General features: G+C 38.5%; 3 protein-coding genes across 3 annotated transcripts; all 3 read right to left on the reverse strand.

The window, feature by feature from the left end:
• Positions 1–612: 612 nt before the first annotated feature.
• Positions 613–8,433, reverse strand: smap1 (small ArfGAP 1). Its single transcript, XM_033969473.2, has 10 exons — positions 8,130–8,433; positions 7,382–7,515; positions 6,895–6,980; positions 6,534–6,609; positions 6,404–6,463; positions 6,193–6,265; positions 5,381–5,508; positions 4,424–4,634; positions 1,668–2,005; positions 613–1,270 (listed from the first exon to the last, which is right to left on the reverse strand). The coding sequence occupies exons 1-10, from the start codon at positions 8,245–8,247 to the stop codon at positions 1,136–1,138; spliced, it is 1,359 nt and encodes a 452-aa protein (XP_033825364.1). The 5' UTR covers positions 8,248–8,433; the 3' UTR covers positions 613–1,135.
• Positions 8,434–8,618: 185 nt separating this feature from the next.
• On the reverse strand, positions 8,619–12,948 carry cenpk (centromere protein K). The gene is made up of 10 exons (XM_033969565.2): positions 12,862–12,948; positions 11,650–11,748; positions 10,360–10,416; positions 10,201–10,264; positions 10,060–10,106; positions 9,893–9,975; positions 9,715–9,813; positions 9,508–9,634; positions 9,387–9,440; positions 8,619–8,835 (listed from the first exon to the last, which is right to left on the reverse strand). Exons 1-10 carry the CDS (start codon positions 12,862–12,864, stop codon positions 8,680–8,682), a joined length of 789 nt encoding a protein of 262 aa, XP_033825456.2. The 5' UTR covers positions 12,865–12,948; the 3' UTR covers positions 8,619–8,679.
• A 3,869-nt stretch (positions 12,949–16,817) lies between these two features.
• Positions 16,818–18,132, reverse strand: lbx1b (ladybird homeobox 1b). The gene is made up of 2 exons (XM_033969552.2): positions 17,702–18,132; positions 16,818–17,387 (listed from the first exon to the last, which is right to left on the reverse strand). The coding sequence occupies exons 1-2, from the start codon at positions 18,024–18,026 to the stop codon at positions 16,903–16,905; spliced, it is 810 nt and encodes a 269-aa protein (XP_033825443.1). The 5' UTR covers positions 18,027–18,132; the 3' UTR covers positions 16,818–16,902.
• Between the last annotated feature and the right edge of the window lie 9,060 nt (positions 18,133–27,192).

Consider the following 27,192-nt stretch of genomic DNA (forward strand, 5'->3'; position numbering starts at 1 on the left):
ATGCCCCCATTGCAAATGTGAACTTATCTTCTATCAATTTCAAGATGCAAGGTTTAAATATGTTGTGTTGGGTAGCCTGTTGTGCAATTTGATCTAAATTCACAAAAAAAAATCTGTTTCCAGTTAAAAAGATAGATTAAATGCACTGATATAGTGGAAGCAGATGTAATGCATGTCAGCAAGAGAGCAATAAAGCAATAATTAACCAGTCAGTGCAGGGGCTGAAAAGCATGTGGTGAAATCTTTCAGGTAACAAAACATTGCCCCCTATTCAGTACAGTGCCACACCCTGCCCAGTGCAGAAACACCAGTGTTGAAATGTTCTTAAAATCTGTGCTCAAGTAGACCTACTTCTATTTTCAGTTTGATTTAATGAAAGAGAAATAGAGTTACAGTTTCATAAACACACAAGTATCACTTCCAAAATAAATGGTTCCAGATACTATCTCTTGAGTATATGCAACATGTTTTCACACCTCACCCACCTCTGATCTGAGCAATACCAGCTCACTAGTGCCCTCTTGTAGTCAAGAGTTTTAATACATTCGTATGGTTTCATCAAGAATCAGCCACAATAAATGAACTTTTTACGATAATCAAATGCACACAGAATACACGTAAAGCAAATTATTTATTATGACTTTAATTTTTTTTTAAGAGGAACCACAAGTACTTTAAAAGAAGGTTATACAGCGCTGTACATTTGGGAGCTACACTGACAGACTAAAAGTCCTTATTCTCCCATTAAATACTATTCATTTAAATGTTCTATAATCTTATAATGATACAGTGATACAATAAAAGCTTGTGTAACTGGTCCTGCAGCTTTTCTGATATGTCAATATCATATTTGTTGGGACTGTTGTTTCCTTGTAATTTTTCCAAAAAAGGAAAATAAAAGTTATGATCAAAAACCATATGACAGGCAGAAACTGCCAGGCTATACTCCTGTATGACTCCCCATTCACTCACACAATAGAGAGAAAGAGAGACAGAGAAAGGGAAAGAGAGATACAATTGTCATGTTTAAAGGCAGGTCCTTGTTGTAAACAGGCCACAGTTCATAGTGAGGTGTAGAGCAGCTCTGTTCTCCCATGTCTGCAGCCTCTACATGTACTGCCCTGGACCCAAAGGCTCATTTCCACAGCTGTGTGCTCAGAGTCTGGCCTGATCCAGCAGCGGCCCAGCCTCCCATAGCAGTCTGAGGCTGACCAAAGGCCATCTGAGCACCCGCCCCATTCAGGGACAATCCTGACATCTGCTGGTTCATCTGGGAAATGCAGATAAATTGTTCATGTCACACACTCGATTGAGTACACTCCTGACCATAGCTATTTTACTATCACTTAATACAATTTCTACACAGAATATTTCTATATGCTTCAAAGGAAAATTTTACTAATCTTGCTTTTGTTACATTTGAAATTCTTAGGCCAAGCAAATGTATTTTTAAGAATAACCCATGCCATATTTGTAAAACAAAGAAATCTTCGTAATAATAATAATAATAATAATTGTTGCTAACCATGACTTAGCAAATATCTGTGGTGTGTATAGTCCTTTGGCACATATTGCACAGTGTGTTAATAAGTTAATAAGCACTTCAAACACCGTTGACTCACAGGGCTAAAGTGTGTGATTAATGGAGGGCAGTAATGGTGCTGTACCTGTCCCATGTTCCACTGAGGCTGCTGTCCCGGCTGGAGGGCATACATGCCCTGAGCTGGCACCATGCCTGCAGGCATAGCTCCCCCCTGAGGTCCCATCATTCTGGGGGCCATGCCCATAACTCCAGCAGCAGGAGCATTTCCCATAAAGCCATTGGGCATCGTCATGCCAACCATCATGCCTGGATTAGATCCCATCATGGCTGACCCGCTCTGAGCCATCATGGCTCCCATGACTGTGGTAGGAGGCATGGCTCCTGCCATTCCAGGAAAGGCCTGGTAACCAGCTGCAGCCTGGACTGGAAACTGCATCTGGGATGGGCCCATGAACATGCCAGCTACAAAAGGAAAAATGTGGTTATCTGAGTGGGATAGTTAACAGTTTATCAATGCAAGGATTAGAATTTGTACTTGTAGGAGAATATAACACCCAAACATGTGCTTCTGAGGTCTGTGTTGCATAAATGACACATTTACATACAGTTGAAACCAGAAGTTTACATACACTATATAAATAGACCTATATATTTTTTTTTCCTCACTGTCTGACATGAACTCAGACTAAACATTTCCTGTTCCTGGTCAATTAATATTACCAAAATTATTTCTATTTGCTAATTTCCAGAATAATGAGATAATGAGTTTTTTTAGACAATTTTTCATGACTTTCTTCAAAGTCAGAAGTTTACATGCATTCCATTAGTATTTGTTACTATTGCCTTTAAACTGTATGACTTGGGTCAGACATTTTGGATATCCTTCTATAAGCTTCTCACAATAGTTGGCAGGAATTTTGGCCCATTCCTCCCGAAAGAACTGGTGAAACTGAGCCACGTTTGTAGGCCACCTTGCTTGCACATACCTTTTTCCAGGTCTGCCCATATATTTTCAATAGGATTGATATCAGGGCTTTGTGATGGCCACTCCAAAACAATCACTTTGCTATCCTTAAGCCACTTTGTAACCAGTTTGGGAGTATGCTTCGGGTCATTGTCCATTTGGAAGACCCATTTGCACCTTGAATTTCATGGCTGATGCCTTGAGATCAGTATTTACACATAACCTTCTCTCCCTATGATGCCATCCATTTTGTGAAATGCAGTAGTTCCTTCTGCAGCAAAACAATCCGACAACATGATGCTGCCACTCTCGTATTTCACAGTTGGGATGGTGTTCTCAGGCTTGCAAGCTTCCTCCCCTTTTTCCTCCAAATGTAACAATGCTCATTATGCCCAAACAGTTCAGTTTTAGTTTCATCAGACCACAGGACATGTTTCCAAAAATTACGGCCTTTGTCCCTATGTGCATTTGTAAACTATAATATGACTTTTTTATGTTTCTTTTGGAGCAATGGCTTCTTCCTGAGTTGCCTTTCAGTCCATGTTGGTACAGTACTCGTTTCACTGTGGATAATGACACACTCTTTCCAGCTTCAGCCAGCATCTTCACAAGGTCTTTTACTTTTAATCTTAGGTTGATATGCACATTTCTGACCAAAGCACATTCATTTCTGGGACAATCTCCTTCCTAAGTGGTATGGCTGGACATTCCCATGGTGTTTATACTTGCATATAATTGTTTGAACAGATAAATGTGGCACCTTCAGGCATCTGGAAATTGCACCCAAGGATGAACCAGTCTTGTGCAAGTCCACAATTCTGTGTACCATCATGGGAAAGTCAATAGAAATCTGCCAAGCTATCAGGAACAAAGAAGCAGTGTGTTTCAGGTAGCCTTTAAATACATCCACTGGTGTGTCTCTAATTAACTCAAATGTTGTCAATAAACTTATGAGAAGATTCCAAAGACATCATCATCTGGGTTTTCCCAAACTGTGTAAAAGTCATAGTAATCCTAATGTATGCAAACTTCTGACTTTGAAGAAAGTAATGAAAAATTGTCAAAAAAAAATCCTTCTCTCATTCTTCTGACATTTAGCAAATGGAAATAATTTTAATCCTAAATGACCTAAAACAGAAAAAGTTGAGTGTGATTTCATGTCAGACAGTGAGAAAAAAGCATATGTGTGACTAGAACCAGGAAGTATGAGCACATAAGTCCTGTGCTCTGGTCTCTGTACTGGCTCCTGTGGCTCAGAGAATAGACTTTAAAGCAGCTCTGCTTGTGAACAAGTCTCTCTATGGACCAGCACCAAAGTACATCTCCGAAATGTTAATGCCATATGAACCATCTCACACTCGGAGGACTTCAGGCACCGGCCTCTTGCTGGTGCCCAGAGTCAGGACAGGAGGAATTAGCGTTTCAGTTTTTTGCAATTAAAACCTGGAAAAATCTTCCTGAAGATGTGAGACATGCCTCAATGTTGACAATGTTTAAATCCATGCTCAAAACAGGTTTTTATTCCGCACTCTTCTGTTTTAATGTTAATTTTATAATGATTATGATGATTATTTGTGATTATTTATGTTTTGATTTGTGTAATTTAATGTCCTTCGTATTCTGTAAAGCACTTTGAATTACTTTGTGTATGGATTGTGCAATACAAATAAACTTGCCTTGCCTTGCCTTTTTATATAGTGTATGTAAACTTCTGGTTTCAATGGTACATGCTCTCAGTTTACATCACCCTACAGACATTCTAAACAGAACTACCTGTTTTTTCTAGCACATGTATCCAGAACAATGTAAATGCTGTATACATGTGAGGGGGAGAGACATCATCTTTTTTGCATGGGGAACATGTGAATTTCATGAAAGGTTTTATGTGAGGTTACATGAGCAAAAAATGCAGTTACCTGCAGGAGCCTGTTGGGGCATGCTGTTGGTACCATAAAGAGACAGGATCGAGTCCTTTGAGAGGGGCTTTTTGGCTGCATCGTCTGATTTAGCTGCACTGCTGCTGTCACTGAACAAGTCGAGGTCGCTCTGGGAAGAGGCTGATACTGAACCCCCTCCTGCTACAGCTGGAGGTTGTGTTGGAGTACTGGCAACATTACTGGAGCTCACCTGAGAAAATCATACAGGCCTTAAAATATAGTTAACATTGTGAATGCGTTTTGTGGCTACAGTAAATAATTAGGCTTCACTCTTTCACAGCAATGTCACGGCCTTTAGGGATCCTTGATGCAAAGAATCATCATCTGATCTAACTGAGAATAGTTTGCCAGATCAGCCAGTCTCTTCTACATTTTGATTGAATCTAGAAGAGTCTGCAAACAGACCATAAACCTCTGTCCTAACTTGAGACGATCCAACCACAGCCGCTCATTTGCAGCACGTGTCTCTCAAATGTGGAAGACATCTCCTCTGTATAATTCAGGACAAAACTTACTTTATCTGAGTTAAGGAACAGTTTGGTGCTTCACACTGTTTCTTAGTCCTTTCCGTTATTTTTTCCTTTTTATGTTTAAGTAGCCATGTTTGTTTTGACATGAATAGATTATGCGTCTGATTATTGTTAATTCACCTGTCAGGATACGGTTCTAGAAGCACTTGTGTTTGTACGTTTTTGTCGAAGTGTGTGGTTCTGGCTAGATACGCAAGAATAGTTGCATTTCACTTTATTTGCTGAGACAACCTTTTACTCACTTTAAAATGGTTTCCACTTTATATTATCAAGTTGTTTTAGATTAACATTATGGTTTAACATAAAGTACATTTAAAACTATTACTTACATATTTGTGAGTTTATTACCAGACAAAAACCACAATGTGTCTTTTTTAAGAGTTAAAGTGAAGCTGCTTAGTTGTACCTGAGGAAACTGAGGCGCCGATGTGGATGCAGGGATGGGGTTGGAGACCATGGGGCCAAAAATATCCAGGTCATTGTTCTGGGTTGTGCTCGAGCTACCATTGTTAGATGATGAAGATGCTGGTGCGTCTGGAAAAGGATAAAGGAGACAAACTGGTTTAACTAGGGTCAAATAACACCATTGAAAACACAAAAGACAAAACAGCCGTCGCCATTTACATTTCACAAAAGGAACAGAATTAGTATCAACCTTTACCTAACAAACACATAAAAGTTTGAGTAATTTTATTTTCAGAAAATAACATTAGCACATTAGACCAAATGAACAGCCTCAGTTATCACTGCTCATGAAATGCCTAGGATTCGGGTTTATAGAGTTAAACTAGAATTTTTATTTGTGCTTTCAAGTCAAGTTTAAACATGCAGGAAAAATAGGCGTGCAATGCTATGAGAAGTTTAGATCAAGGGTCAATGAAAAGAGGAAGTGAAATCAGCCTCAGTGCAAAGAGACACTAAGCTGCGTAAAAAAAAGTGAACAAACACTGAAGCTGGCTTTTACATTTTAACCCAGCTTCAGTTATCTTTTATATATGAGCAGATATCTGTAATCCCTCATCCAGGTCTGATCCATAGCAAAAGAAAAATATAAAATCTGTCAACTGTCAATCCTACAATGTTTTTTCCATTTCATATTTTTTCCTTTTGCTATATGAACAGATATTAACAATTAATTATTCACCTTGGGAAAAACATCAGCTGTGCATTTGCTAAAGTCAAACAAGAAATCCAAAACATAACCCACGCACAACTCACCAAGGCCTAGTAGGTTCACAGAAGGCTCTGCAGGCTTCACAGGGCTGACTGAAACTGGCTTAGGTTCTTCACTCTGGAAATCCAGCAGATTATGTATATTAGTATTAATATGTGTATGCATGTATGTAAGTAATTACATATATTAAATATAAAACACCATTAGTAAATTATAGATGAGAAACATAGCACAGTGAATACAGCTTATTAGTACCTTAATGCTAGATGATACTTTTGCTCGGTCTGTCTCTTTTTCTCTCTTATTGTCCTTAGGCTGAAGAAAACATCAGGTCATAAATTAATGCAAGATCTAAATGAAGTTACATCACTACTTAGGAACTTACACTGCTCCCATTGGTCACATTCTTGCCGTAGTATTTTTTCTTTTCATACTTATCCCTGATAAAAAATTCCACCGCTCTGAAGTCACAGTTAAGAAAATATAAGTACATCAACAAGACTGGATTCACATACATTTTACATTTTAAAAATTTGTTTAGATCTTTAAGGCTTTATTTGATGACAGATAGAGGGCAGAGTGTGGAAGGAAAGTGGGGAGAGAGATACATTGATACATTGAGTGAACTGTTGTTGTTTGCACTTAAACTTACACAGAGCAAGGCCGAAGCTGCCCTGTACATTAGATGCAGCTCTGACATTAATAACACGTGCACTCTTATAAGACTTCCTTATTGAGAAGGATACTGGTCTGTTTGAGGTCTTCTGAAGTTTTCTGGAAGGTTGGCCTCATAAAGTTGTCTGGCCTTGGTGTTACCCATATCTTGTATACTCTGAGAATGTAAAGTAACACAAACAGATATTAAAATGAAATGCATACCAAATTACATGCACTTAAAAGATGCACTGTGTAATTTTTCTCAGGGGAAGTCAAGGGGGAGATGTTACCCCTTAGCTAACATTTATAGAATTATAGTGTTTTTATAGCCAAAAATACTTTGTGAACAGACGACAACCACTCACAGTAAGTTTTTCAGATATGACCTGTGACTTGGCCTTGAGGCAAAGTAATAACATCTCCATGGATACAAGCAGGTGGTTGACTCTCCACCAGAAAGGTTACAATGCGCATTTATTAAAAGAGGTTGAATAATAAATAATACATTTGCAATAGAAAACAAAGAGAAAGAGGACGTCATTTACAACAAGCAGCATTATCCTGATACTGGAGTACCTGGATTTGTTCTGATGTCCATTGGTCCAAATTGACAGATTTGACTCTGGATATATGGACCCCCAGGTTCCTGTGGATTCCAGCACATCTTATGCAGATGAACACTCCCAAGTTCCATGAAGCCCATCTTGGACCTGAAAGTGTCACCATGATAGGGTAGGGTTCAATTGCTACATGTGTTAAATCTTCAGTTGTTCAAATTTGGCAACTTAATTCTTTATCCAAACATCCAGCTGTCATAGTACAGTTTAGTAGTAGTTCAACAGATTTGGAAATTAAATGTATATTATGTTATTGTGTTGATGAAGAAAGTCAGGAAAATATTTAAAACGTCTACACAAAGAAGAAAATTACCCTTGTGTGTGGATGAGTTCAGCAATATCAAAAGTGTTAGGGCAAGATAAGGCTATTAAATGACCTATGCCCTTAGCTGAGTAAACATGTCTTCATGATGAAATACGATGTCTGTTTGCGAATATTTTGAGAGCTGACGCACTTGATGGAGGCATTTCAGGTAGCTTCGCATTAGTACGTTTAGGAAAGTTAGCTCACTTATTAGCCACTTAAGTTTAGCCCGCAGGATTGAAGTGTCAGCTGACTTGCCGGAGCCACTACAGACAACTGAGTTAGCTTAGCGTCGCTAACATTCGCAGATGCTACACAACAGTTAGTTTAGCGGCAAATTTAAGATAACATCTGGGTGAGTAAATACTTAAGTCTGGCACAAACACTGCTGTAAATACCGCACCTTTTGCCTCGCAGTCGGCGCAGTACTTGTTGTCTTCCTCTCTCAGCATTTTGGACAGGATGGCCTGGTGTTGCTCGTTAAGTTTCTGAGCTTTCTCTCTTTCCGAGCGGGTAGCCATGTTTGGACCTTAAACGAGGTTTCTTTAGTGGAAATATATTTATAACAATCTGTGGTCTATCAAGGCCAATGTTAAATAAAATAACATAATCAAGGGAATGGACGTCTCCGAGTGCGACGTGAAAAAACCCGGAACCGGAATCCCCTGTCCGCCTACGGGAACTCTACTGACGCAGAGCCCGCCTGTGATTGGACGACGCGCATGACGTCACCTAACACCGCGTCCACCTCAACCTTTTGATATTTTTGATAATTTTATGAATGCATTCAAACCAACAATTAAGCATGTAGTTTATTTCACGTTGAGCAGTGACCAAAAATGAAAACAAAAGATACTTTAATTGTGTGAATTAAAAGACAGAGCAATCAATATTGACAAATCTAAATATTATTGTAAAAAGATTACAGTATTTACAAAAGATGACAAAAAATCTCAGCAAAAGGGCTCTAGGCGAATCTTGAAGTTATTTTCCTGGTGCCTTATAGCAACGCCATACCGAAGGAGCATCTCAACATACGGAGGCCAGAATGTTGCATCAATGTCCACATATGGGTCATGTGGTGTTGTCAGAAGTTTGTTCATAAGAAGCTGTAGGCATATAACAGAATAAAGACATACAGTATTTTACAGTGTAGGTTATATCCAACAAGTGAGAAAAAAATGACTAAGAACAAACTAAATTTGCCATGCCATTAGGGGGTTTGCAAAAATACCAATATTAATGTATTTGATTTGACTATAAAGTATTGACATCGTGGGCAATCGATAGATTCCCAAGAGTCTGTTTTGATATATTTTACCAAAATTTGTGACATTTTTCTTACAATTTTATTACTTGTGTAGAGGAAGGAAACTTGTTTATGTAATGCATTCGACATATTCACTGTTTTCAAGATAAAAATGGGTGTATTTCATATTAACTTTGCACAAGTAATAGTTTAACATATACTTTTAGCATCACAGGCATGATTTACCCTTTATTTTTTACAAACCTGTATCAAATCTATTTGAAATATATTGTATTGAATTATGTCGAATTGAAAGTGCATTGTATCGAGATACGTATCGTAGCTTATGTATCAAGGTATGTATTGTATCTGCAACTTCTAAATGATACCCAGTCCTATGTGCCATATTACCTCAAGAATTTCATTGAGTGAAATAAACTCCACATGGACATCCTGTGCAGAATGCTGAAAGGAAGAAGATTTTTTTAATGTTTGTACTTGTTTTATCGTCAAAAATTAAATGTAAAACAACCTTTTTTTTGTCCTCAGTCCGAGGAGGAGCAGGAACATGTTTTTCAAGAATTTCACCCAGTGACTCCATTAATCTGTCCTGATACAGCTTCATCTTCTGAATTTTATCTTTAGTCTCTTTAAAGATACTAAGTAAAAAAAAAAAAAAAAACACATACATCACAGAAAAAAAGCACAAACGTTGGCTCTTGTCATAATGATGTCTGACCTGTGCTCAGATAATTTCTCTCTCTCCATTTGAAGGCGCTCAACATGGTCTGTAGCAGCTTCCAACATTTGTTTCTTCTCCTCAAGCCACTTCTGCTCTCTGTGAAAGCAGAAATACATTATAATGTCATGCTAAAAAATGCAGCAACATCAACTTCCACAAGAAATGTATTACATACAGCTCTTTAGTTTCTTTTAATTTATCTCTCTTTGCTTCATAACAAAGAACTATCATCTCAAGTTGTGAACATAGCTTGATAATCTGAAAACAAACAAACAAACAAAAAAACAAACAGTATGAGCAACATTCTTATAATGCATTTTAAAATGCATTTTCTTTTCCAACCTCTTCTTTTCCAGCCTGGAGAAGAATCTCAGAATTTTCAGAAAGAACTGTGTAGGAAAAATGAAATATTTATTTCAATTTATTTCAATATTTTATTACAATTCGGATATGTTTTGTTTTTGAGTCTAAAGAAAAACTTACGATTTGGCTCCATTGTTGCCCATTGCTTGAGCTCAGCTTCTGTTGCCATCAGTCTATTTACAGACTAATAAGGAAACATAAAAAATTAATTAAAATTCAAATGCCAAAAACAAAATGTAAAAAGTGTTTAGTAATTAGAAATCAGAAGCTTTCTCTCACCTGATCGTGTGGGTTCTCGCCACAATCTGGTTCACTTAATATAATCTCATTTTGGAGCTGCAACAAAGAATTATTAATACTACTACTACTACTACTACTACTACTACTACTACTACTACTACTACTACAAACATACTTTGGCCTATTTTAGTCATTGTTTAATTTTCAGTGAATAAAAAAGAAAGAACAGATCAGCCCTGCAGTTCTTTGGAGCTCCTATTTTTATTTATTTTTTTGAATAATTTTAATATCACCACAATGTGCCATTTCGGGGTCAAGCCCTTCTTCAGACAAAAGGATTCAGTTTCACACCTGTCATATACAAGTTCAGGTAGTCACCTGATCAATCATATGACAGGAGAGCTAATGAATGCAAATTACAGTTTGAAACAAGTTATGAGGTTACAATAGTTTGATGGAATCCTATGAAACATAGCATAAGCAGGTGTTCAATAATATTGTTAAAGTGGTGAATTAATTTGCCACAGCTGAATAAAAGAGAAGCCTTCTGGATCTATACTCTGGGGACCCTGGCTCCTTAAGGCCTCAATGAACACTTTGATCTGAAGCCCTTTCTGTGACTCTCCTACATGGTAACAACATCACTCCAGTCTGTGGCTATATGTACACCTCCAATAATACTTCCATTGCTGTAGTGTTGGTGCCAATATTGTATCCTTCTGTTTTTTTTTTATATTTGCATATCAACTGTACATGGTGTAAATATATTTGGCTGTGGCAAACTAATGCAAAAATTTAAGAATATTAGTAAACATCTGTTTATCTTTCATAGGACTCCATCAAACAACTGTAATCTCATAATTTATTTCAAACTGTTAATTGCATTCATTAGCTTAGCTATCCTGTCACATGACTGGTCGGGTGACTACTTGGACATGTATTTAACAGGTGTGATTCATTCTACCATCCGAGACACGTGACAGATGGACAGAAAGCTCAGAACAAGTATGTGTATGTGAAACTAATAATCACTCATCATATTATGAAACACAAAATGGAAGTAAAGTGTCGGACGTTGGTGTCATCCTTCAGTCTTGCAGCCATGTTCCATGTAACTGGACAAAGTGAATCTAGTTGGAGCTTTTCAGTGTCCTAGTACAGTTGGAAACCTTCTGAACTGTGTTGCCCCCAATAAAATTTAATATTCAAGATCTTAAGAACTTAACATTAATTAACAACATAAGGACCATATATGCAAGGCACCCAGTTTAAAATAAAAAGTCTTCACTTGCTGCCATTTTTGCCACAAAACTGTAGTCTTTACTCTACCTTTTCCAGCTGAGAAAACTGTTCTTCACACTGATTCAACAGCTCACCACGAGCAGTTTCTGACAGCACTGTTGCCTGTGGGGCACACATCATCTCTGCCTAAACACACAAATAGTAGGCTAAGGATTCAAGTTAACACTTTTTATATGCATTTTCAGAACCAGCACAGGTTTTCCTTGAAAACAGGAAAATGACAGATAGCCTAAAATTTGAATCACAACTACTGATTCCCTTGTTTATAGCCTAAGCTTCTTTAGGATTCCTTTACACAACATTATGGAGTATGGTTGTTTAGAAAACAACCATTTAGTCCAAACTTGAATATATGGACCCCCTTTCACAAAGGGGGTTCAATAAACCCTGAGTTTAAGAGTTAACTATGAAGATAAAAATACATTTGCAAAACCTAATTAAAATATATATGCATAATTTTGCTGCAGTCTACTAACAAATAATTAAACATTTAAAAATTACAGTTCTATGATTTTCTTTTTCTTTTTTTTTTTTGCCAGTCACCATTTTAAATATCAAAGGTTATGTTGTCTAGCTCATTCAGAGTTTGAATGTTACACAGATCAAGGGGAAAGTGAATTAAAATGATTAAAGTAAAATCCATGAATCTAATGATTTGCACTTCCCAACACACTGAAGGTATGGTGATTCTAGTATCTGAGTAAAGTAAGTGTAAAGTATAACGTAATACAAGTTAAAGCATTAAACTCTTGTCAAGCCGCATTGAGTGGACCTGGTCCATCTGTGAGCTCTCCTTCAGGAGCAGACTCTGATTAAACTCGAGTTTAGCAGAATAAAAACAGAGTGAGTTACCATGGCGACTGACTCAGGGTTTAGGTTAAGTCTCTCTGTGAAACTGAAAACTCTTGAGTTGAGCTCTTTTCGGGGTTAACAAAGTCTGAGTTTGGCCTAAGCCATGTTCTCATTGCCAATTGTCGCTTTTCCTCAGACTGTCGACTCTCCATTTTATCACTCAAAGGTAATTTGAAGAAGAGCTAATGCAAACTGGAAGACTCATTAGCAAGCAGCATGTTGTAGCCCTGTTTGAGGATGTATTGTAAAGAAATCTTGAGTTATTCGTGTTTCATAATAAGGTAAATTAATCGATAAACACAATACTTATATTTATATTATACTGATGTATAGTTGCACCAATAGCATTCATTATCACAGAATGAGCATGAATAATTGTACGCTTACCATGATTTGATTGATTTTTTGTTGAACGCGAGAAAAACAGGCGCTTTCTTTTCAAAATACCGCCAACATTGATGACGTCACACATGCGACGGCTTGACGTTTCACCCGTGAATAAAAAATATGGACCTATAAATCTATATTTTAAGTCTAGTTGAACATAATTCCATAGGCACATAATGCATAAATGAAATGGCATAAATCTGCTATGCTATGGATAAATAAGAAGAAAATAAGTAAAATGATCCATGCATGGCCATAACGTTGTTATAATGTTGTGATGTTATCCTTCAGGACCATGGATCTAGTTTAGGACATGCATACGCAGTATTTTTGCATTGTGTGTCTTTCTACAATGATTTTCATCTGTGCAAAAAGTAAATAAATGGCAAGACTCGATTACAGCAGTAACCTCAAAACACCAGCAGGTGTCTCAGTTGTGCTGGTTTCTGTTTAAAAAAAAAAAAAAAAAGCCATGAGTTTCAGGTAATTGATTAAAAGAAATGTGTGATTTTGTGAAGACCTAAAAAGGACGAATTACCGGTATCAAGGAAAATAAAATAATAAACAAACAAAACAAGCATATCTGTCTTGAAAGCATAATGCAACGGGCTATATGCCTGATTGAACTTATAAAACTATAGGGGGCAATTATTTGATGTATTTGTTCTTTGATCATTTATTCATATGAATCTATTTAAGATAAATAATGTAGGCCTATAGCCTATATGTTTGACAAGTGACATTACTTGGGGATTACTTTATTTGTAATATAGCCTAATAATAATCTAATGTGTTTGTATGTGTTATTAAATTGAGGTAAACAACAATGAGTTGTTTAAACTGTCAAAAATGGGTCAAATGTCCCAAAAGCTACAAGCTGCTTCTAACTTTGAGGTGGTATGACAGACATCATCATTTTGCACCCCCCCCCCCCACACACACACACCCACACACCCACACACACACCCCCACCCACACCCACACACCTCCACACACACACACACGCACACTCACACACACACGGCTAATACCTCTCCTTTTGAGTGGAGCCTATAATAATTAGGCTTACTGAGTTTATATAAACAGTAGCACACAAGTTGCTGGTTTGCTCTGGGCTGATCATACTGCGCGCTCAGTCTCTAGTGTCATAGCCTATGCAGTTCCTCAAATCATCACAGAGCCTATAGATTATTTGAATGATCAATTTGAATTGGATTAATATGCAAATTCACGAACAAACGGTGCCATGCGAGCCTTCAGCACAGCCTAATTAATCAACAGTTAAAGGAAATTAATACATACATCAATTCTGTCAGGAACATGCTTAGTTCAATCGCCCGTAAAATTGAAGTTTGAAGTATTAACTGGCTCCACAGGAAGGCTATGATTAAAACTCCACAATTCCCTCTATTTAGATCTACAGGGTGATTTGCCTCCAAGCAATTTTAAACAATTTACAGATAGACAGATTATTATTATTATTATTATTATTATTATTATTATTATTATTATTATTATTATTATTATGCTATTGTTGTGGTAAGACTTTTAGGCTTGTCTTTAAGCTATAATTCACTTTTTCCAACACAAACAAATGCAGGCACGTGGGAGGGGTGGAGGAGAGGTAAAAAGGTAAAAGGGGAGGGGCCATTTGCGCAAGCTGCACCAATTGTTTCAGTAGGGACTCATGCATCAAACTTCAATTTTCCGGACGATTGCGGTAGTGATTTTTTCCATCTTGGAGTGAAATAGTGAAATACACTTAAGACCTTCAGATTAATTACCACCAAGTGGTCCCTCAGACTGCGGGATTATATGAGCACACCCTGACAAGGCCTCATAAAGAAGCCACTGGATCCATAAAGTGCGCAGATCATGAACCAGCGACAAAGATCCAGGGCCAGAGTCACTACGCACACTGCATGGTCATGAGATTCAAATCTACTCAAAGACATCCCTTCAAACCTTTTAATCAGCCCAGAAGGAGCTGTTTTTTCCCATTGGCCCAAGAGAGCACCGTGCGTAAAATGTACGTGTCTAAAGCGTAATTGGATCGGTAATTACATGTTTAGGTGATCGTGGCAAAAAATAATTTCTGGTATTGTTCTCAAAGCTTAAACATTATATCATATATTATATATTTAAATCGATCACGTAGCCAATTCTTGGTAAACATACCAAATATCCAAATACTTTTTTATACTGTATTTTTGTTTGAATAGGCTTATGTGAATTTGGATCAGAGCCCAAAGAACTTGAATTTCTGTCATACTGAAAAAGCGCACACTATAAAACAAGTCAGAAGCAGACAGGCCACTTATCATTTCTTGGAACAAAGAGCGTTAAACGCCTTTGAGCTCCTTGGCCATGTTTTCAGCTTCATTAAACTCCTCAAAGACAAAAGATATAAAGACGCAGAGGAGAAGAAAACAAACAAAGGGGCTTCTAACCAGGCTTTGGCAAAATGTCACCGTCCAAACTCTTTATGGCTCCCTACTTAACATTAAAAACGCTCGCAACAAAATCCATTTCTTGTTTGGAAGCCCTTCTTGGATAGAAGTCAAACATATTATTCTAGAACTAAAAAGCTGCGCACAAAAAGGGGGCAGTTTCATTGTAATTCATTGACTTGTTCAAAACGCCAGGCAAAGAAAGGGGCTAGACATTAATAGCCGCAGATGCCCTCATGAGGGGAGAGTCTATGTAGGCATTATGGCCTTTGTTCGCACTCAGTTAAACTGTTTAAAAGGAGGGTTAACTCAATCCATCAAATTGTCTGAAATTGTGAGGAAATTTCAAAAACCATATGGCCTCCAAACGTTTGCGTCCTTTTTGTACGGTGGGACACACTTGTCTCAGTATTGCTGCCTGCGGGGGAGCGGCCCTGCTCCTTTGTGGCGCGTCCCATCAGGGAACGCTGCTCATTTGTCCCCACTTTTCATGCTTTACGCTCAAAATTACGGCCCAGTCCCACAGAACAAAAAAGCTCCATAAAGGCAGGGAGAAACTGGCCCAAAACTTTGTGTTTTTTGTGCCATCCTCCTCTTTTCCCCGGGACCAGATTTGTGTTTCTCACATAAATTTTTACCACGAATGGGAAACACGTCTAAGGGTCAATAAGGCACGATACGCATGTTGGGCGTGAAAGGCCGAGTGAGATTCCAGGCAACTAAATGTTTAGAGCATCCCTGTATAAAGAGGACACAAAGGCAGTATAAACGGGGCTCCTTTATCTGCCAAGGCAGCAACGTTTGGCACAGAGCGCACACTTTGACAAAAATTAAATCAAGAAAGCATCATAAAAGAAATATTGAGAAAATCCATTTTATTCCCATAGCCTATATACATTACAGTCTGTGCATTGGTTTTCAAATAATGTCCTGATTTTAGAAAGGCACTTACAGGTGTAGAAAACAAATAAAATTTAGAACTGGTTACTATTCTGAAAAAAAAAAATGTAAAAAGAAAAAATATGTTTTCAGCGATTTCTATCGTTTTGAGCCTTCAAGAAAAATAAAGAACAATTTTGATCAAATAATAATAGCCTAAATATAAATGGAAAATTTCCTTTCGCTCATACAAAATGTTTTCGTATTTGAGACAGGTGAACAGAAGGAATGGGAAGTCCAAGCCAAGACTCAAACAAAGCTTAAATTAATGAAATAAATATATAAGGAGCACAAAGCAAATCATGCATTCACATGCCAACAAAACAAACTGAGCACTAAAGGCGGCGCGCGGAGAGGCCCGTGCAGACGCGGGCAGGTGTGTGAGCTGCGTGTGAGGGGCACATAATGTATAAAAATAAAAATAAGTTACTCGGATCATATTGCTTTGATTGGCTAACAGATACATTGTAAAAGACCACTGCATATTTCTTGCTCTGCTCTGTTCATGCGTCACTATGAATAGGTCTATGTGACAATAAAAGTCAATACATTTTGGTACACGTCGGAGATATGGTAGAATATAAGCAGTAAGTTACAAGTCCTCGGCAGGATTTGTTCACACCGTCTCTGTGTCCAGCGCCATGCTGCGCCATCAGTCGTCTACATCAATCTCTACGTCCTCGTCCTCTGAGCACTCTTTACTTGTTGTGTGGTCTGAGAAGGGCGACAGCGGCGACGTCCGCAATTTCTGTGCGAGCTCAAGCTCCTGCTGGCCTCGCATGGGAGACTCGGCGCGCGGGTGGCCTAACGTGCCGTTGGCGCATTTTTCCAAGTCTGCCAGCTTGGCCAGCTTGTCCAATGGAACCTGGCCGATTGCTTTAGCGGACTCCACGTCAGCCTTCATCTCCTCCAGGTCTCGCTTTAGCTTTGCCCGGCGGTTCTGAAACCACGTGATCACCTGCGCATTCGTCAGGCCAAGCTGCTGAGCGATCTGGTCCCGATCTGCCGGGGATAGGTACTTCTGATACAAAAAACGCTTTTCGAGCTCGTAGATCTGATGGTTGGTGAATGCAGTCCGGGATTTCCTACGCTTCTTTGGAGTAGATCTCTGTCCAAATAGAGTCATCCCGTCCCGACCTGAAAGGGAAAGGGAACTGGATGAGAAACAGATGCACGTGCCTGCAGCGTGTGCGCGTAAAAGCAGTCTACTTATTAAACTCAGTTGCGGAAAAAACAAGAAAGAAATACGCACTCTTCAAACTAAAATCAAACGTTATCAATTTAAGTGACACAGTGACGTAGCGTAGCACACTTAGTTGATGACTCAAGTAGCCTATCCAAATGAGCAAATGGGAAAATTAATTAGACTGGGCCAGTAGGAAGATAAGTTGTCAAATACCTAATAATAAAATTAGACTATATCAATTTTATTTTTTAAATGGGCCTTTTACCTTCTGCGGCCTGCAGCACGCTCACTTCCAGCCCCTTGAATGTTTTGCTGGCCAGCTCCTCGAGCGCGCACAGTGGTGAGGTTTGGGTGAGTAGTGCGCGGCTGGACAGCGGGATGCCCGAAGAGCGATGTTTTTCCGAGGTTGAGATAAGGTGTGCAGTGCCGCAAATCGCGTAGCTGCGTTTCATGGACGGCTTGTTGAGGATGTCCTCGATGCTGAATGGGGTCAGCGGCTTGTTGGAGTTCGCGGGAGGCGGCAAGTGGTCCAGAGGACTGCGCCTTCTATTCTCCCCCGCATCACATTTGGCCACTTCTTTGGATGTCATCACTGGATGTACAGAGGATTCGTTATAAACGGAGAATTCGGGGGAAAAGTTAAAAACGCAAAAGACGCCACTGGGACGCAAAAGTCACATAACAGTTGAAACGTGAGCAAATGAGGAAAAGCTGTGTTATTCCAAAGTGGGATAAGCGCAATGATGAGGGTCCCTGGGAGCAGCCTGTCCGGACTGGAGCCTCCCTGAAAATGGCGAGGTCCACACAGTTGACGATTACTAACAAGTTCTCATTGATTGGGAGCTAATCAATTATCTCCAGTGGCACTTTTCGCCCTCTTCCCTTTCACTCTTTGACTATGTTGCAGTCCAGTGCGGGGCTTTTTGCGACTGGGGGTGTCCCATTAATTAGGACGCATGGCTGGAAGGAGGAGGAGCCCCGCAGAATTATAATGCTTTGTGCTCTTATCATCTCTCCTCTAATTTAGTCGTGTGGTGAGATACTAGAATAGGCTCAATGATCGCGAAGAGAGACGGAGCTCAATCCGTAAAGCCAGCGTCTGAAGCCCCATAATCGCAGCTGATGAAGCGGACGCACAGACGTTATTTTAGATGTAGTCGCGCGGATGTTGTCCTAGTCCAAAGTCCGGATGAAACATCTTTTTGGTCAAGAAGGTGCTTCTGTATATCAGTTCTGATGATGCCTCCTTTGGGGCGAGAGAGGAGCAGCGCCGCGCGTCCCTTTCAGCAACGCCATTGCCGGGCCATTACTCAGGCGAAAGGGCTGCTTTTATAAATTTCATCTGCGCTCACTTCGGTACTTTGCCATGCGCGCTCCAGGTTTGACACGATGCCTTTATTTTGGCACGTCTCTCAAAATTTGCGCAGGGGCAAGCAGATTAGACAACCCAATTAAAATGATTGTTAAGCCAGTGGCTCATAATAATGTATTAGTTATCCGTTATATACATTTAGTTTTTGTTTAATACTACGCCTTAGTCTGTAGGCATAAGCCATGCTAATGACAATGAATTATGCACTGATACGCACGATTTTATTTCTAAAATGTAGCTTACTGCACATCATATCTCAATTAGGCTAAACAGAATAATATATGCAACAGCTGTCTATTATTATTATTATTATTATTATTATTATTATTATTATTATTATTATTATTATTATTATTATTATTATTATTATTATTATTAATAATAATAATAATAATACATGTATTTATTTAGCAATAAACATGGCATGTCCAAATATTTGAGATTTTTTTTTTTGTGTAATTAAAAATGAGTGTAAAATACAACAACAATCACATACATAGTTGGAGTTGGGTCTTTGCCTTTGTCACCATCTTCTCATTTTCACCTCCTGAAGTTTCATTGCTTCACGTCATTGAGTTTTAAACCGGAAACCCATCTCCTCCTCAGTTATTAAAAAGTTGGTTGGAGATATTTGGGGTCATTTGTGCAGCCTGTGGAGGGAGAAAGCACTCAAGACTCTGCAGTGCACCGTATATCTGTTGCTGGCGGGGGGTCAGCTCTGATTTCACAAGTAATTGTGCATTTAATAGCTGGCTCCAACACACCTTTGAACCTATTTTCTCCACACTTACACTTTCTATTAGCCACAAACTTGAAGCACAGGAAAGGAACTCAAATATGGTGTTCTCCAGTGGCATATGACTTTGTTTTTATCATTTTAAATAATTCACAAGCCAAAAAAGAAATACATATTGTGTTATATATATGTTATAATGCGTTATAGTATATTATATTGAACAGCCTAAAATAATAATAATAATAATAATAATAATAATTATTATGATGATGATAATAATAATAATAATAATAATAATACAAACTTTGTAGACTGTTTTGATATCCTTGGTTTGTTTAAATACAGCAGATAACTATTTCTAAAGGTGCTCTTTAAGGCCTGTTTCTTCATTTTCCAGAATTCAGCTCCTAAACTATAGGGCGCAGCAGAGCCAGTAAGTTAACCACGACTTTTATTATAGATGTTTCATTCATGATATATTGGGTCACAAACTCTGCAGCTGTAATCTGCTCATCAACAACACTCAAAATGTATTTAAGGGAAATGAGAGCCACTTTCTGTCCAACCAGGTGTTGATTTAGGCCCTTGACTTGTGGTAGTCCATCCTGCAGTATATATGACCACAGACAGCTGCAGGGAAGCCATCCACATTGTAGCCATTTTGCAGGTACCCCAAATACGGATGTGTGGAGGGGTGTTATGTCCCCCCCGTCCCAAAGGCCTTTTATCCCACACGACACCAGATATAGATATAGGGGTAGAAACAAAGCTATAGGCCTGGAAGTGGCTTTGCTTTACTGTATAAATCACACGTCATTACCAGGGGTCAGCGGCCGAGGGACACCATTGGATGCTTCCATCAGTAGGGCCATTCTGGTTGGACGAGAGAGGATTTATCTGGTGCTGGGATCTCTGGAGAGAGGGGCGGCCATATTTTATGTGACTAGAGATGTAATAACAGGCCCCTGACAAATCCCTGACGGTCTAGCTTCCCCGCCTCAGTGCAGTCCTCCTGGAACATAAGCTGCACCATTATCGCTGCACAGCACTACAGACTGTTTATGTCAACACTAATATATACTGTAGTCTTTGATTTATATAAAAAATCATATTGTTCAATTCAAATGATGATGAAGATATTAGTGTGGGGAAGCACAAACAATCCAATTAAACCCAACAGCTGTATTCATAATGTAAATACTACTCAGCTGAAATCAGTGTGTTTCTTGTTACAAAGCACCATTGATCTCGTTGTACTTATAGATCAGCATGTTAAAAAATATGCAAATATTCAAAATACATTGATTCTGATTCTTTCTTAAGTAATCAACTTTGCACATTTACAATTTACATTTAATATTTAATTCCAAGAAACCACATGTTGTGTTTTCATGGGATTTCTATTTCATTCCAATCAGGAATTTATTAAAATTTTATTTTTGAGCTGTACTTTAATACATGGTCACAAAATAGGTAGGTACCAAGTAAAAAGTATAGCGTTGTACTACAGACCCGTTTGTAATGATGACACTTTTAGACATAAACCCATAGGTTTCATATAGGTATTGAATTTGAAACATAACAAGAAACCACAAAGAATGAAACTGAAAGTAACATAAAAACTGAGCTGAACACAACCCATAAAACCCTTGACAAAAACAGGTGCAATGTCTACACAGAAACACAAGAAGTTACCACATGCTGGGTGGCTAATGCACTGTTCCTCTCCTTAAAGAAATCTTTTCATGGGTCTATGGCTGGACTAATGCAATATACAATGCTATCTGGAAACCCATGGACAATATAAAGAACCACTCACTCAATAAATAGTTTGACATAGGTGTTTGAATGCTAAGTGTGTGCTAACATGCTACAGTCAGTGCTATATTCAGTGTGCCATACCTGAGAACAGTTGTTGTGGCTCTCACGTTGCTCTGGCAGCACTGACGCACTGGCTGCACGCCCCTAATCAGAGCACTGTGGTTTGGGGCCTGTTCAGTTGCTGTTGGCGCAGATTGGACATAAGCATTTGTAATTGACCTAAAGCAGATTGAAATTTGGTGAACATCTATTAGAAATAGATGAAACTTTGCATAAAGCTCGAAAAAGGCAGTGATATTTTCTATAAAATGATAGGCTTGCATTCATATGCACTCCATCACAGATATGTTTTAGGGACATGAAAAAAGATATATTTGGCCCAACACAAAATGTGTCAGTTGCTGTGTGTTTTGGTGGGTTTCAAATGACATCTCAACATTAAATATGCCAATCATATTTAATACAGATGGGGCAGCTAAAATAAAAGTGATAAATGTTTATTTTTATTGTAATAGAGTCTGTGGGTCTAGTAAATAACTGAAATAACCAAGTTCAATGTTTTTGTTTTTTTTAATATATTACAATATATTGGATATGGCAACATGCAATATAATCAATAGAAAAAACTGTTTTTTGCCCCCATTCTGGGATTATGGCATCAGAGAATTCTTGAAGCTGAAAATCACCAGTACTGTTAATAAAGTTAAGAGTTTCCTCTCCTGAATACAAATAAGAGAAGTATCTGTTTGTCCACAATAGATCAGGGTGCATTTGCTGCTACTACATCATCTCATAATAGCTAACTCACAGCATAACTAACAGTACACAAATCAGCCTTATTGCGACTGAAACTAAATTGGCTTAATATAAAAACAACAACTATATTACTAAATCCAAAATGTGTGTATATCCTCCGCCTGTTCTCCTCATGACACTGGTGTTTAGCTGCCTCTCACAGTGGCTCATTTGAATGTTCCTCTTCCTCATATGCACTTGACCATAAAGCACTGTAAGCAGTGATGCTGAAGGATTGTGTTATTCAGGATGGCCAGGATGGAGGGGATTATTCACTGCCTTTGGGCAATAAAAACTGCCCGAGGAGAACCAGCGAGAGTTATGACAGCAATCCTTTAGTTTTCATTTGTGAAGGCTCGCTTTTTATGTGATGCAAAGACATACAGGGAAGGATGGAGGGACCTTGAGCTGCAAAAAGGTCTGAGTCTTATTTGTCATAAGCAGAAGTGTAAATAGCATTTGCATTGCTTACTTCATCAGATTATGAACGCTACAGCACTTTTATTATCTACAGTTTCAATATCCATCACTGGGGATTCATCTGCACAGATTGGATCAGTCACACAGGGACATGAAGAGCTTTAAAAAACAAAAGAACACAATAACTCTAACTACATAGGAAAAACTGTGACAGCCTCAGCCAATGGAGTTTCAGTTGTAATTCAGGGGTAACTTCTCAACATTGAGTGAAGTTCATTAGCCAACAGTTAATCTTGCAATTGGAGCTTGAACGTTTGGTGCTATCACAGAACTGCAATAGAACTGCAGTGTGGCTAAGGGATTTAAGACCCAGCATATGCCTAGTTGCCCACCTCAGTGAGCTTGAGACCGATCTTCCACAGTTTGCTGAAAGTCTTTCTACGTTATTTCTGCTGTGCTGTCTGGTCCTGAAACTTTTTTTGGCCCATTAGACTTTTACAAACGAGTCTTTATTCCTGCCAACAAACAAGAAAACATCAATAAACCACTATTTAAAACATAACCTTGCGACAGATATACTTTAGCACTCATAAATCTGTCTTGTGTTTTCCTGTATTATTTGAGCTGAAAAAAGCCTGTGAACGGGTCTGAATGATGTGCTCAAGAGATGCTTTGTAACTAATGTTTTAAAATGGGATAAGAGCACAAGGCCAGTCTAATTACATGAAGCAGGTTTAGGGTGTATGCGGTGAATGCCCATAGGGGTGTTTCCAATATGGCCGCATGGGAACAAACAGTGACAGGTCAGCTGTTGTCTCAGAGGAATGTCTTTTACTCACTCCTTTCTTTTTCGGAGCATATTTTGTCAATTATTTCCTTGTCTTTTCTCCCTCTCCATCATCTCCTCCTCTGAACACACACTCACACAAACGGCCTCTGTCTTTCAATTAGCCCGCCGTGGCCCTCTTACAAGGCTGGCGTCTGGCACCGGGGCTCAACAGATGCTGCGGAGGGTTGGCCGTTCGTCTAAAGCCCACAGACTGTATTGAATAGTCATTTGGGTGGAGCTGAGTATTCATGACAGAGGGAGGGAGCCACTACATCAGGTTAGCTCTATTCTCATGGTCTCTGTTGGCTTTTGACAGCATTTAAAGAGACAATCTGGTTAAGACAACAAACATACAGTTAGATTGTAAATAATTATCCACTGTTGCGTGCATGGTATATCAAACATGTTTTATTGCTATGAATGGGTAATGTTAACGAAGTACAGCAAAGTGATTGATTAAACTTGATTAAATACATTTTTTCTGTCTGTTTTTAATATTTTAAATGGACTTATGCAGGAATTTGTTTTGTTTGTTTTTATGTTTGTATTTATGCTGTATTTGAACAGACTGAAAAAGAGAGTCCAAGTCCTCTCATTGGGCTTTCTCTGTATAAATAAAAAGAAATAAAATAAACAGACATTCAGATCCCTTTCCAAAACCGAAATATTAAAGTTAAGATTTCTTCACAGATAAATACAAGAACTTTATTGTTACTTCTGCCTGTATAACATGAAACCTCACTGTCATAACAGCATAGCAGTTTATTATAAATAATATTCTTATACAAATATCAAACTAATTATTTCATCAGCTGCTTCTCTCTAAAATGAAGATCAGATAGAACCTTTTACACTTTTGAATGGTTCTTAATACCTCAGAAGAAGTCCCCTCTCTAAAGCCCCCTGGTGTGCAGCAGAGCAGAAGCCAGCCCACTGCATGTGTGTATGATTTGTCGGCTCTCAGTGGGTCCGTCCACATAGCACCTGGCAACCCTGCTCCAGGAATATGGAGTCTGCCACAACCATACCGCAACACACACACAACCATATGCCCCTATTGTCATTTCAATGAGCTGGGACAACATTCACTCTGGCCTCTTTTCAGCCCACACTCTCAATACTAACCCCATGTGGAGGGTTCAGGTCAGCAGGGACCACTCACACACAGAGAAGCATGCACTGGCAGCCCAGCTCTCCTCCCCCTGTTCGTCTCAGGCCCCGTAGGCTGGACTGAGGAAATGTGAATTAGCTTCATCAATGCAGAGGTTAACATTGCGCAAAGACGAAGTTGACCTCTCGTTGTATTCTTGGTTTGATGTCTTTCTTAAGGCCAAATGCTTATGAATAAAAATGGCGAAGGGGAGAGGTTGACAAAGGGATTTGTCTGACTAATGCCAGGGGAGCAGCCCTCGGGGAGAGCCTGGTTAAGCCCAATCCCCCTGCAGTATTATCAATCATCCCGTGCCCCACACTGCCATCTTATTGTTTTTTCCATAATTGTGTCAGAATAGCTTCCATTTGTCTCTAATGAAAAGTGTCTGCATTCATCATGCTAATGTAGTGAAAACATAAATATTACACATGGAAACCTATGGAGCGGCCTGAGCCATGCATCATCTTAAGTGTGCAGGGAGCGCGTGCTGCTAACTTATCATGACGTGAAAAATGAATTGGTTTGGGCCAAACAACATTAATAAATATGCAAATAAACATGTTGGTGTTCATACCACCATTATCATCTGCAGAGGGTAAAGGTAGCCTTCTTATTGTTCAGCTCTAAATAAAACACTTTTGATGAAAATACACATAGTACAGCCTGCATAGATTTTTATGAAATGATGATAAAACTGACTGACTATATATATGACTATATATATATATATATATATATATATATATATATATATATATATATATAATAATTAACGAAAAAATTAATGTGATATAAGCAGCTTAGTACAAGGTTAATGTTTGAAAACAGATTTCTAAATCAGTACAAATGAGCATTTCTGAAATATTACTACACAGTTATTATATTAGTATTACTGTTGGCTGTAGGCCTCTTGAACCCAGTACAGTACTCTCTGGCACAACAATCAGCTTAATTCATTTGGTGTCAAAGATTCACCAGATTCAGCACAAATTTTAAAAGCCATTTAAAGCCCTTTGATAACGCCCTGTGTGAAGTGTTAACAGTAATAACCATCAGAGATAACATAAACAACTGAGATCCCGGGGCAACAGGGCCGGAGCGCCTCCTCAACCTTTAACCCTGGAATAATTGAAAAACATGTCAACGTTCCCACAATGAATGGGACCAGATACACTCCACAACACAGCATTTTGCACAGCCCACACAACTTCTGTCATTATTTTATCCTGACGTATCATTTACACACACAGCACATTTGTGATTTTGCCAAACAGGCCAGTGTGGCTGAGAAATAACAAGGGACATGTTGAGAGGGAGATAATGACTTGGGACCACTTGACACACAATACAAATGTAATTGAATTAAGGAGAAAGGCAGTTGTTTTGTTTTTCCAACTAAACATTATTATACAAAAGGTAGCTGTACTAAATCCTGTGTTATCATGTGTATTTAGACTTTAAGACACTGTCATTCACATATGCAAATGTAACTGAACCTTTACTTACTGGGTAACCAAAGTCTAATCCTATAGGTTTAATTTATTTTCATACTTTCATGACCTTATCATCTTATTGCTCAAAAAAGATAGCTGAAACTGTATATAGGGAGGCTCAGTATGTATCAAGTGTATACATACATAATATATAATAATATATAAATATATATAATTTCTTAGTGTCAGTGAAGGTTTTTTTGTTGATTGTAGTAAAATAAGATCTGAGCTGCAGATAGTCAAATAAGTAACTTCTCTGACTCACAGTACTAAGTCCTAAAGCTTTTCGTTGTGCTGTTTATTACAAATGTACATTTACAAAAGGATTATCTTACTTTATGGGTATTGCATCAGTGAAATAAAATTGTTTCAAGATAATTATTTATTGTGACCTTTGTTCTGAAGCAAAATATCCCACTTCAAAATGTATGTATGTTTTTATTTCTGGGGTGTATTTTCTAGATTGGTTCAGTTTATAGGAAAAACTGAAGCTGTTACTTAAAGACATCCATCTAGATTGTTGCATTCTAAAGCAGTGAAGCCCTACACTCATAGACACATTATGTGCTCCATGGGGCCTGGCCTTGTTTGAGTGAGTTTATTAAAATGCTCTTGTTTCATACCACACTCTCATCCTCCAAATATATCACACTGATATTGTAGGTAATTAAGCCCAAAAGTGAGTCTTTTTGGGTCCTGTTGTGTATAAGCAAAACAGACCATTTTAATTGCAGACAAAATACACTTGCACCCCATGTGAAACACTGAGTAAATCTTCTTAATACTGAAAAAGGAAGGTCCAGAGAAGACATAGGCATTTATTACACTAACAGTGCTTTAAAATGAATGGTAATGAGACACAACAGCCATTTGCTTTAATGCTTCTGTTTAGATAGTGCCAGAAAAGCCTTGTCATTTTGCCCAGAGCTGTTAGAAAATACACACTTGTTAAACTGCAAAACACTCAACTACATTAAAGATTTAGGAAATGTGAGATGCGTTCACAGCGTTCTCTTACGAATCACAAGCCGCTTTTCTACAACCTGGAAGACAACACCAAGCACATACCGGTTTGAGTTTGTTCATTGTTAAAAGCTTTGTTATACGATAAATGAAGTTAACTGACAAATTAATGGT

Source organism: Periophthalmus magnuspinnatus, chromosome 1 (assembly GCF_009829125.3).
Source record: "Periophthalmus magnuspinnatus isolate fPerMag1 chromosome 1, fPerMag1.2.pri, whole genome shotgun sequence".
Classification (NCBI taxonomy): Eukaryota; Metazoa; Chordata; class Actinopteri; order Gobiiformes; family Gobiidae; genus Periophthalmus; species Periophthalmus magnuspinnatus.